The sequence below is a fragment of the Corvus hawaiiensis genome, chromosome 3, assembly GCF_020740725.1.
Source record: "Corvus hawaiiensis isolate bCorHaw1 chromosome 3, bCorHaw1.pri.cur, whole genome shotgun sequence".
Classification (NCBI taxonomy): Eukaryota; Metazoa; Chordata; class Aves; order Passeriformes; family Corvidae; genus Corvus; species Corvus hawaiiensis.
The window spans coordinates 23,014,502-23,027,842 of record NC_063215.1 but is presented as its reverse complement, the minus strand read 5'-3'; the positions used below and the strand labels follow the sequence as shown (position 1 = coordinate 23,027,842).

The window sequence follows — 13,341 nt, the reverse complement described above, 5'->3', positions numbered from 1 at the left end:
TCTCTTTAACGCTTATTTCTTAAATGACAATTACTTACTATCTTATCTATGTGAAGTTGTTTGCAAATGATTCTGCATAACATTTTTATAAAGCAGTCTTTTTTTTGCTTCATATGGAACTGCTTACATTATCTTTATATCTTAGTAAATATTATTAATGAAAGCGCCTTCTGAATTTTCATCACACTGACTTTTATGAATTAAATGTGTTTCATTGGATAATATTTTGATGTCTTTGGTAACACAGAACCCAACATGAAATATGAGGAATCATTAAAGCAATTTTTTGCATGGTGATATATCTAAAAGTACCTTTTCCCTTCATAGATATTTGTGTAATTTTTTTTAGATCTTTATGGTGCTCTGTCGTGTTAAATTAATTCATTAATTCTTTTCATTTTTTTTTGTTCATGTGATTTTTTGGGCATAGTTCAATATATATTAAAAATCCAATGGATTGTGAAAATCTTATCTTTTATAAAATTTTAAGTAATGGATGACTTTGTTGTACATTACCAAAATATTTTTGTATGGTCCCAGTGGATGATTTATTTCTTGTTACGTGTTAATCAATGAATTACTGGAGCTTGGCATTCCAGTGTTTACCTATTATTGAATGTATTACAGATTTTATATTAATGTGTGCTTCCTGTGTTGAGAGCTGATGAGGCAATAAAAAGTACTTCTGTTCTCTTACAGCTTACGAGTTACAGAACTGCCCCGATCCTCCTCCTTTTTTGAATGGATATATAGTCAACTCAGATTACAGTGTGGGACAGTCAGTATCATTTGAATGCTATCCTGGATATGTTTTGAGGGGGCAGCCTGTTCTCACTTGTCAACATGGAATCAACAGAAATTGGAACTATCATTTCCCCAGATGTGAAGGTAACTTTCTGGTACTACCTTTGCTTCAGAACTCACAGTACTTTCTGATTCTTGTTTACTTGTTTGTGTGCATGTAAATAATGCAGCTGTTGCTGAAGAACGGTGCCTTTCTTGTAATCTGTAGTGTAAGCAGATAAAGGCAGAATATTGTCTGCTTTAATAAATCATAAATGTTTTATGAATCATGTTCCTTGGCAGTGATTTATTGTTCCTATTAATATCTGTCAGTTGTATTGATTATGCCAATTCATGATACTACCAGAAATTATCTTAAACTCAGTGTGAAGGACTATTTCAAGAAGATACTTTTATTCAAAAGCAGTTGGTTATGGAGACAACTTTATCAATGTTTTGGAAGAAAATACAAAGTTATTAGTGCTAAAAGTTCAATATAAACAAATACATAATATTTTTCTTCATGTTAAAAATATTGTAAAGTTTTAAAATATCCGTGAAAATTACATAAAAGTGTAAAGTGTTAATACTCAGTGTTTTTAGAATTTGTTAGAAACCTAGCCAAAGTTCAACACCTCTTATTTTTATAAAGATCATCCACCTCTTCCTTTCTTCCTAATCCTAAACTAAGCTTTTTTGGGACAGATGCCTTAGCCTGATTTTTATTACTTTCAGAGCAATTTTGTGGTGATGTACCTGCGGTGACTTATTGTCCCCCTTTTCTCACTAATAAAGCCTTGAAGGAAATTTTTCAGCTAAAGAAAGAGTATCTTTAAAAATCCTTATAATGGTTTAGGAATTTATTTTAATAATTTTAAAATACTAATTATACCTGTGTATTTTACAACTAAGACATTTCAATGGAAAAACATAATTTTCAATAAGGTTAGCAGCAATCTATCTATGATACATCTAGCAGACAGCAAACACAAAATGGCACTTCTAATTGTTTTAAGTATATATAGTCTATATAATATAAATATATACATTATATATATATAGTATATGGTATACTATATATAGTTATACATATATACAAAATGTATACTATGTATATATATACTATATAGTGTATATATATTATATATATATATCTACATCTACACTATATGGACATTTACATATAGGATAAGTAGGAGCATGAGTAAAAGTTGCTAAAAGAAATTTTAAGTATCCCAGATGTTTCTACTATATGTCACATTATTATATATGTTTTAAAAATACAGCAATTTATCAGCTTGGGGTTTTTTTGGTTGGTTGGGTTAGGTTTTTTTGGTTTTTTTTTTGTTTAGGAATAGGGCTATCTTGCACAGTTTTATGAACACTAAAAAAATAACTCTATATCTCTCTGACTTTCAATCATGTATTGTTTCTGATTAGCACCAGTATTCATTAAAACTGTGGGAAAAATTTGAATATGATCATATGAATATGAATAAAGACTCTCTTCTGATGAAAACATAATTAAAGTTAAATGGATTAAAGTAATAAACTGGTATACTTCATAATACTGGTTTCAGTTCACAGAGGTCTTAAAACAAAGGAAAACACAATAACTATTCTATTTCTGGTACCTTTAAAAATATCATATGAACTTGTTGGATTATTTCCCATGACAATTAAATCATATAGAAAACAAAAAAATCACATATATTCAGTTGTATTTTCTTACCCTAAAAGAGATCAAATATATTTCATTCTACATGTGAGAATAGCACTGGGTTTCCTCTGGTTTGACCATGATTAAAAACAGGTTTGGTATTGGGAGAGTATGTTTTCATGTGATCTAACACAAAATCAAGATATCTTTGGAATTGTAAAAGCACCTTAGAATAATCCATAATATTCTTGAGTAGTGATATAGATGGAGCACCAAAGGGCATATCAGCATTCTATCATTTCTTATTCCTTTTTACTCCCCAGAGAAACATGTTTCCTAAAATACATGAAGGTGTATATTAGGAGAAGTTCAGATTTTTTTATATAAGTCAGCATTTTCTGTTTTCTTAGATGAAACGAGTAAATAAGATATATTCAGTCTGAAATGACATGCAGGAAGTGAAATAATTAGTTTTTAATGACATGAAGACAAAGTCATTCTTACTTTTCCCTGTCCCCTCATCCAGATTGTTTTAATTCAGTGGTTTTATCTTCATTTTCTAACTCAGAGAAGGCATTCCTCTGTTACTGACATTTCTGTAATTCACAATGTACATTTGGCCTGATTTCTGTGCATGTGAATCCTATCTTCCAAGCCTACCCACAGTCATCTACATCTCCTCCACACAGCTGAGGCCTGAATGCATGCAACTCTATTGTGTGTGCAGTCATGTACATATACAGCTACCATTTCTGAACAAACAGCAGGTTGCTTTGTGTTTTGACTGAGCATGAAGAGTTTTCTGTCTCACTTAGCACACTACTTGCTTTGTGGAAAATTAGTCTGTGTGCATGAAAACTCCACCTAGTACTGCTGAAATTATTATTATGACATATAAATGTTTGGGTTTTTTCTATAGGGAAAACAAATTGTTACTCTGATTGTTGTAATTTGAGAATGGGTCTAAGAGAGAAATCAGCAAAAGAATTAAATATTTTTTCTAGCTATGACCAGTATTCTTAGAAGTTTGAATCAAAAACTTTCTATAGAAGATTGCACATACTTCTAAAGGCTGAGAATCCATATATGGGAGAAAATTATATTAATTTCTGCTCAAGTAATTATAGTAGAATCTTGTCATATAGTCATGCTCTAAGACCTTACTCCTGTGCAGTAAAGTTGTCGTAGTGATTTATCATAGATGTCTTGGTATAACGCATGTAATTGTCAGTAAATGACTAACTAGGTTTGTGGATCTTTGGATGGAGTTTTAAAACCGTTTACTGTCTTTCCATGCACAGTGATGTGTCTGCAATTAGGTATGAATGGGCGTGAGAACACATAGTATGGAATTCATTCATTTATAAATCAACATGTGGTCTACTGTTAGAATTTGCAAGTTTAGAAGACTTGATTATACACTTACCCATTTCAAAAATCTGTTTCTTCATGCCTGTCAGTCAAAGTGTAACATAACAACATCATTAATTTAGAGTGATTTGTTTATTCAAACTGAAGCTGTTTTTATCTTGAGTGAAATGTAACCTGTTATTTCTGTTTAATTTTATGTTTTCTGTGATTTTCACATATCTTTGGAGAAAGCCTAGTAACAGCTGGGTGTATTACCTATTCTACTAGAGTTTTGTTACCCGTGACACTTTTTTTCTGACACAATTTATAGATCTTTCATGGCTAACAATCATATAAGAGGGATTAGACTGTCTTTACTGAGATACAATCAATCTGCATTCCTTCTTGAGTATTAGAGAATAATGAAGGGAAAATAAAAAATGAATGCAATCATTAACACAATTAATAAACCTGTCAAAAATATAGTAAACTCAAAATATATTTAAATATAAATATACTTCAATATACAAAATATAATTCAATCAAAAAAATCCTTTATGTTAATTAGAAAGTAATATTAGTCTCAGGAATTTTCTTTCCATGTAGTAAACATAATTGTCAAGGCAGTCTTAGTTGTAACCATGGAATACTGGAGAGAGAACAGAGTAGATTTCTGAGACCAGACAATGTGACCATGGCATGAATGTAGGGGCTTAGGAAACAGTAAAAATTGGGCTTAAGTCACATTTTCATCAGAACTCCTAGAGCTGATAGACAGTGTCAGATGCCCTTGGCCTCTACATGCAACCAGGAATCAGACAGATAGAACCAACCCTTCATTTTCCTTAGCTGGTTTCCTTTGTTGGCCACTAAAGGTTCGTGGTTCAGGAGCAGGTGCTATTCTGTTCACAGAATCACAGAATCACAAACTGGGTCAGGTTGGAAGGCATCACAGTGGGTCCTCTTGCCCAACCTCCTGCTCAAGCAGAATCATCCTATAGCACATGGCACAGGACTGTGTCCAGACAGAAAACATGCTAAATGCATCATACAAGTTAGTACTGATATGGATGAAGTGAAGCAGTTAAAGCCTCCTTAGCCTGTCCTTTAAATCCAGTGATTATTAAAAGAACTTCTCCAAAAAAGGCTACTCATCAACTAGACAGGTGACCTTCTACCACAACGGTATAGCAGCTTTAAACCATACAGAAAATTACATCCTTCCACAATTTCTCAGTCCTTCCTTTTTCCCTTTTCCTTTCCTATTTTCTCCTTTTTCCTTCTACCAATTTTTTCTCTTTTTCTTTTCCATCACTTGTTAAGTTGAAAAAGAAATGAAGAGGGTCTGAAGAAGAGTCACAGGAACCCTGAAAATAATAACATAAGCTTAATAGTAAGAGTTAATGAGAAATGTTCTAGAGCAAGACTGAGTGCCCATAAATGAGATTAAAGTCTCGCTGTAATGAGTGAGACTCATTAATTTGCACTAATGGCTGTATGTCTACTTGGATACATGCTTTCATCCATATTCAGTCACTTCCAAACTGAGACTGAAAAGAGCACATTACCACATATTTGCTACCCTTGAATAAAGTCAGCCTTTTCATAGCTTTGATTTGGCTACAGACTTCATTCAGCAAGTGTGCACAAATTTGTATCTGTATCTCCATTTTACTTGTCATAAGGATAATTAGCATACAATCTTCAAATGGATCACCATTAAAAATTACTCAAAATGTCAGAAATAAAGCGTAATGGTTTTGGACTAGTGAAAGAACAATCAGCCTATTTTTTTTTCAGAATTGTATTTCAGTTCAGTTTGAGTTCAGTTGGATGGAAACACGCAAGACCTGTTTATTTATTTGGTCTTTAATCTTGAATACCAGCAAAAGGTGCCCCTTTTTAAATGGTGTGCAGACTAAGTTTCAAGAATTATACCCCAAAAAAAAAAAATATTCCCGGTAGATTTTGATGGATTTTAAGAAATGAAACCTAAAAGACATCAGCATAAATTATTCTTAGAAATGTCAATATTTCTTTGAGAAGCAACCAACCAAGGAAAAGGCTGTCTTTAACACTTAGGTTGCCTTGTCTTGTGGAGATTTAAGAATTTGGTAGCATTTTGATATTCCATTTGTAACATGAAAAACTTTTCTACTACTAATGTTACTCATTTGTTTTCTTTTCAGCTCCTTGCGGCTATAATGTAACTGCTCAGAATGGTACAGTTTATTCTCCAGGATTTCCAGATGAATACCCAAATTCCAAGGACTGTACTTGGTTAATTGTTGTACCTCCAGGCCATGGGATTTATATCAACTTTACCTTACTTCAGACTGAACCTGTGAATGACTACATTGCAGTATGGTATGCAGTTTTTTGAAGTAATAGTGATTTTTTTTCTGATTGATTTATCAAGTCTCACTGTCCCAAGCTACAGATTTTCTTAGTAGTGGTCTTTAGGTTGTTATATGTGCTGAAGAGCAGCATAAAACAGCTTCTAAGATTATCTGAAAAAAAAAAAATTATCACTGTCTGAACTCTTAAAGAGTACTGTTCCAAAAGTATTTAGAAGCTCAAATTCAGTTATCAATCAGATCTTGTTTGATGTCTCTCTTTTCTAAGTGGAGGCCATGTAAGGTCAAAGTGATGTAATAACCTACACTATGTTGAATTACATGTTCCCATGAATATACAGGCAATATATGTTAGTTTTTGCAAAACTTTCTGACATCTTTAGACATTAACTAATTTAGGCATTAAGTAAGATTTTCTTAAATTTTCTAAATATTTCAATATGCCTGATAGACATATTTTTTATACTTTCTAACCCAGAATTTCAGGCCTTGTATCTCCATGTCTTTAAGCTTCATATTGTAGGTTCCTCTTCTCTGAATCTGTGTTTCTTTCCACCCGAACCCATTCAACTTGTGACCTCAGCTGAAGGAAGAGGACTTACAGCTGTCTAAATTCTTGTATAGGAATTTACTGCACTCAAGAGCAGGCTTAGATAATGCCAAAGGTGGTGGACACGTCATCTCTGCCTAACCCTGGTCCTTACACGACATACTGTGCAAAGTGACTTCTCATACATGCTACAGATAGTTCAGGAAAAGTTTGCACAGAATATACGATGTAACTTATTCCTGTGTGAGTCAGCTGCTCTGATCTCCCAGCTAGTCCACTATTCCTATAGCTAGTGGTGAGGTTTTTTCAGACAGGTATTTCATAGAAATGCAGAACTGTTTCTGAACAGCCATTTGGTTGCCTCTGGTATTTGCATTACCTGTAAACACGAGTGTGAAATACATGATCGATTGTCTTCTCTGGCATGTTATATATATATAATGCTTGACCTTGACTTTTTAATGATAAAACTGAGATGAATAAATATTCCTCTGAAAGACAGTGAAAAGTCAAAAGCTAACAGCTTTCAGAGACATTCTAGATTATCTCAAGCCTTCTAAAATAACATATCACAAAGGCTTTTTCATTTCGTTTAGATTTGGTACATGTAATATACAAAATAACCAGAAATAGGTGCTGTAGAGCTCAAAAAATACTTCCGGGATAAAAGCAGGGAGTTTTGTTTATTTATTCATTCATTGTTCATTCATTTATTGTTCAGGCCTAAATGTTCTATATTATGATACTGGAAATGAATGAAGCCTCATGTTACTGGAGTATATTTATTTTTGGGTATCCTATCCTACTGCTGAGAAACACAAAACACAAACATTTTTTCTGGTTTTTTCCCCTCTCTTTTTTTTTTCCTTAGGACATACCTTTGAATCTTTGGAACTGATTTAAAAGGCAGAGTAACTTGCAATTTCCACGACTCTGTTTTAACCATGAGTTGAAGACTTGTAGCACCTGGGTCAAAATGCTAGAAATACGATAGCATTACAAGTCTTCTAGGTTTTGGTTTTTTCTTCATCTGATGTGTACATGAAAATTTTTGGCAGAAACACACGTTGAAAATTTCCTGCCACTACTAGATTTCTTGCCCATGTATATATAAGAACTTTTGCAAAGTAGCCTGGTCTCCAAAAAAATGTAATTGTTTGAAGTTAGAAAGAGTATTCTTTGTTGCTAGAAATAAAAAGAGGAGAAACTCATTTTAAATCATTAGGGAAAATATTTTTTCAAAAAATTTAAACTGCTCTCCAGAGAAAGAGACTGTTAATTTGAATGTTAAGAACATTAGTTTTTCAGCTGACTTTTTATGTTTCACATTCCAGGGATGGTCCTGACCATAATTCACCTCAGCTAGGAGTTTTCAGTGGGAACACAGCTCTGGAAACAGCTTACAGTTCTACCAATCAAGTCCTCCTCAAATTTCACAGTGACTTTTCAACAGGAGGATTCTTTGTCCTCAATTTTCATGGTCAGTTTTCTTTATATAATTAATACCTAGTTACCAAATCATTTAGTGAATTTTAAAAATAGTTCTTAAATTTGTGGTTTACTGATTTACCAGGACTCATAGATTTGCTGCTTTTTTTTTTTTTTCCCTAATAACTGTACATATGAGTTTTTTTAAATTACATATTAAAAAAATCCTAAGAATGTTAATTTGGGGCTTTTAATAAACTGTTTATCTTTAATGTTAACCATGGCCATCTAATATTGACCTTTTACTCTTTTAATTACTTTTACCCTTCTAATTACTTTTACCTATTTATTCAGTAAGATTTAACTTTCTTTACCAAAATTATTCTCCAGCTGACCATGCTTAGGGCTCATGGCCAGAAAAGTTTCTGGGATGCTATGGCAGGGTTGAGCAATAGCATAAAGACTGATATACAGCAAAATATTTTGTTCATAGTTACATTCAGGGCTAAAGGTGGTGCAAATTAGGTGTTTAACTCAGAAGTGAAAAGCTGAACCATAACTCTAGTTCTATTTCAGACTAAGTCACCCAAAAAATATATATTGAATGGAAGATTATTAGCCTTCTGGACTGTAAATTAAAAATATACAATTAATAATTCACAAAGACTGACGTAAATGTCACAGAAAGAGAGTACCTGAAGATACATGTTTGCATGGAGAAGTCTATGTGAAATTGTTACTCAGAATCTGAAATGCTCTCCTTGTCTGTACTTTTCTCCTAAAAAGAGGTCATGATGCATGGTCACCCACTGCCCTTAACCTGAGAAGCAAAAACTAAAGTGGATAGGACTATCAAGTTGCCCAGAGAATTTCGTTCTGACAGTAACTTAGTTCCATGAAGGGGAGAGTTTTTCCTTAGTATATGCACACAATCTTTCTTTTTCTTTTGAATTTTTTAATCCAGAAGTGGCTTCTTCAACTGTTGTAGGCATTCTACTCCATTTTAGAAGCAACCATTTCAGTGGTTGCCTTCTTTATGAGATCACTCACAATTTATTGAAACAGATTTGAAAAGCAGACGAGACTTTGTTTAAAGAGTCATAGAATCATAGAATGTTTTAAATTTAAAGTTTCCTTAAAGATCATCTTGTTCCAATCACCCTGCCATGGACAGGAACATCTTCCACTAGACCAGGTTTCTCCAAACTTTATCCAACCTAGACTTGTATAATTCCTGGGATCCACAACTTCTCTCAGCAACCTGTTCCAGTACCTCACCATGCTCATGTCATGTAATGACATTTAACTTGGAAAATGTTGTAACTGAGAGACCATGAGGTTCAGTGCAGCTCTGGAAATTTGGGAGGTGTGAGTATGAAATGAATTTTTTGTAAAATACGTCTTAACACACCAGTATTTAATTTTTTTCACTTAAATTTGCAGCTTATCAGCTCAGGAAGTGCCAGCCTCCACCCACAGTTCCACATGCAGATTTGTTCACAGAAGATGATGACTTTGAAATAGGTAAAAAGAGAATATTTCTTTCTCTGTGTTCTGTTTCCCTTGAATTCTAGTTAAACTAAGCTATTTCATCTTCCACCTGATATTTTGATATACTTCTGTTTGAAGGATTTTTTGAGGCTTAACTTTTTTCAATACTTTTTTCAGGAGATTTTGTGAAGTACAGGTGCCATCCTGGTTTCACCCTTGTTGGACAAGATATATTAACCTGCAAACTGAATGCACAGTTGCAGTTTGAAGGATCTTCTCCATCCTGTGAAGGTAAATATATACTTGCATGGTGTGTATATCATTAATATGCATCCTACATAAAGCATCAAAATTTTAGGCACTATCTTCTCGTTGGTGTTTAAAAGAAAATTTTCCATTTAATTCTTTAATATCTAAGAAATGCACATGTTTTTATATATTGGGCCCTAAGAATTTTAGACAGAAATTTTATTCTTTAGAACCAATGAGAAGTGGTTTTAACTATTTGTCTCCACCATTACTGAAACAATGATTTCTAAAATAATTTTTTAAAATATTTTATATTGCTTCATATCAAACCAAAGATTTGTTTTTACTTTTGAAGAATACTAAAAATATGAGTTTAAATTAATATTTCAAAATAAAATAAGAAATCATTCTCTGTGCTTGAAAAATACGGTGATGTTTTATAACAAAGTCACAAGAAAAAGCTGTTCTAAAATAATCTTTCACCTATTCATATTGTGTTCATAATTACAGCATTTCCAACAAGGAACTAAAAAAAATTAATATGAATGATGCTTAGATATGCATTTATATATAATTTCCTCATCTTCATGGAAAAGAAGTTTATCTTGGAAATTTGTATTCAGTCTTCCAAGTTTCATTTTCCAAAATATGTTTTTTGGGGTTTTTTTTCTTCATTTTGTTTCATTTTCTTAAATAATGGATGACAAAAATGTTTTGAAATGTGGAAAAATTGATCAAGAAAGCATCTGTAGAATTTTTGTTCTGAAGTACCTCAAAATTTTGGGGGAAAAAGTTACTGATAAGATGCTATCATTAAAATTTAAGGAAATCAAAAAGTGAACAGAAGTTCTCATATTCAGTATTTTGTATTATCCAGGTTTAGTTTTCATCTATAATATGCAATTGAGGATGGGGCATCTTCTATATCATGAGGTAAAAATATCCATATGCACAAGAGGTAGTGCTGGAAGCACAACAACAATTGTGACACTTTAATAATAGTTGTATGTGTATCTTCCTTTCTGTTACCCTGGTTCTCTATTTCCATTATTTAAAAATTAATAAAAGATTCATAATACAAACTGTATTAGTTTATTGATGCTGTGTTACGATCCGGTTTAAACCCAGAAAAGCAAAGAAAGCTAAGTCTTTGAGCATAAACTGGAAAGAACTTAGAAGGTTCAAAATATTCCCAGAAACGAGATTAAAACCAAATGAGATTAAATATTGTTGCCAAAAAAAGGATGTATTTTATTTAATAGTAGAGAGGCAAAGAGAAGGGAAGAGAGAAAGAGAGAAAGAGAGAAAGAGAGAAAGAGAAAGAAAGAAAGAGAAAGAAAGAAAGAAAGAAAGAAAGAAAGAAAGAAAGAGAAAGAAAGAAAGAAAAAGAAAGAAATAGAAGTGTGCATGGGGGATGGGGGAACAGGGAGAGGTGACAGGGGTTAGGTGGAGGCATATCACCCATCCGAGGGTACCAATGACGTCTCGTTGCTCCCCTCCATCCGGTCTGCAGGTGGTGAGGGTCCCCTGTCACCACCGTGGCCACGCTGCCACATGCTGCCACACGCCAGAGAGTACAGAATTCCGTGGATTAATATACGCTTTGGGCCAGGTGGGAACGCCCACGTGTCTCTCTTGCAGGGGCTGGCTTGACACTGTCCCTTGCAACACTGAGGGTCTGTTGCATCATCTCTGGTGCTCTGGTGCAGGGTCTGGGGACCCCTTTGAGCGGGGCCCCTGTGATGGGCCATGTCACCCCTTCTGCTGTGGATAAGCTTCCCCCACAGTGAGGACCCCTCAGCTGGGCTCTGCACAGTGGAGGATGGGCAGTCACTGTGCCTCTGACCAGAGGCTTTTCCAACACACACCCAAAGCCTCTCCTCCCCCTCCCCTTTGGTGGAGGGTCTGTGTGAGCCTGGCAGCTGATAGCTCTGGGGCTGTGGTCCTCATCTTGGAGGTTTTAAACCTGTGCTTTGTGACTGTCCCCAGCCCTGAGTTGTTACTTTATCTTATCTTCATCAGTGAGCAGTGTCAGGCCTCAGTCAGGGCCCCATTCAGGGTGCAGTAGCCTTCTCTGCAGCTTTTGTAATACAGTTTTAGAAGTCCTTTAAGAAAATGTTTAAGTCATAAAATATAATATTTCAGTCTCTGACATGCTGTAATATATTTTATGCATTTATAAGTAATTTATCTTCATGAACACCCATACTTGAGATAAAGTGGGGTTTTTTACCTCCCCTTTTTTGACTCGTGCATAGAATTAGCTGGTATCTGCCATGGATTCCGAGATGAGACTCCATATCTTTGTTTTGAGTGGAAAAGAATCATTATTCATTTCAGGACCCTCATCATAAAATATTCAGAAGTAATAGGAATACGGTGTACTTCTGTATCTTTCTTGATCGGATAACTGAATACTTATTAAGGTTTGATTTCTTTTTTTAATCAATGTATTTCTCTGTTATAACTGTAATATTTTAATAAGATGATTATACTGCAAATCCAGACTTCATTTTTTAGTTAACAGTAACAGCAGTAACTTAACGTTGACTGTGCCAATTAGAGTGTAAATGTAAAATAAAAGCCTGAAGTAAACTGAAAAGTTATTGTAAAATCTGCAGAGATATTAGGAGCGTCTGATCATGATTAGCCATCTATAACAATTCTTGCAAATGCTGTGCAAACTGCTGTGCTTTCTCTGGCTGTATCCTGTGAATACAGCAAAACTTTGTTACAAGGATGGCATCAAAATAAATAATCTGGTAATGAAAAATAAAAGTGCCATCGAGTGATTCAGAGACAGTAGACAATAGAACTGGAGGCATTAGAGTAAGATTCTGGCGCAGTTACTTTGGACAGACATAAGGGAGGAATTTCTTGAGGTAAATTGGGATGCACCTGATTTCCTTTCTTCAGCCAAGTTTTAATTTTAATTTTAGGATCTGAAAAGTAGAATTTCTTGGTTTTATTTCTATCCCAGCCTCCCCAGTATTACTATGGAGAAAAATGTTTAATGTAATTCTTATTTTATGATAAATCCCTAGCTTGTATTTATGAACCACATGAAATATTGGTAGATCATTTAAAAGTTGTGCTTTTAATGACCATCTTTATAGTGTTTACTCCTAGATAAATATTTGAAAGTACTCATATTGCACTTTGAAAACCTAAGTAACTGAAGGGTGGAAATATGTATTTCTGAATCAGAAATTCTGTATAACAGACTCTATACCCAGTGTGCCATATCTAGCACTGGTCAGTAATGATTTTCCACTGAAGGATAGAAAATCCTCAAAGAAAATTAAGGCCTCAACTCAACTGTAGCTAAACCACTCTTAAGGCAGCAATGTGCTTTATATTTTGAATCCTGTAGAGCTCTTTCTTCAGTAGAATCATTCAGCCCTATTTTGAACCTATGTAAATGCCTTAAATCCACAAAGTTTTGTGCAAGAAGTTACACAATTTATTTATGT

General features: G+C 33.9%; 1 protein-coding gene across 2 annotated transcripts in view; it reads left to right on the top strand.

Annotated features, from left to right (window-relative positions):
* CSMD1 (CUB and Sushi multiple domains 1) overlaps window positions 1–13,341 on the top strand; it is a 1,116,955-nt gene that overhangs the window by 1,002,246 nt on the left and 101,368 nt on the right. For both annotated transcript variants that reach the window (XM_048295968.1, XM_048295967.1), the window contains exons 42-46: window positions 700–888; window positions 5,983–6,160; window positions 8,035–8,180; window positions 9,572–9,652; window positions 9,797–9,910. In XM_048295968.1, coding sequence (XP_048151925.1) covers window positions 700–888; window positions 5,983–6,160; window positions 8,035–8,180; window positions 9,572–9,652; window positions 9,797–9,910 — 708 coding nt within the window. The remainder of the gene's footprint in view (window positions 1–699; window positions 889–5,982; window positions 6,161–8,034; window positions 8,181–9,571; window positions 9,653–9,796; window positions 9,911–13,341) is intronic.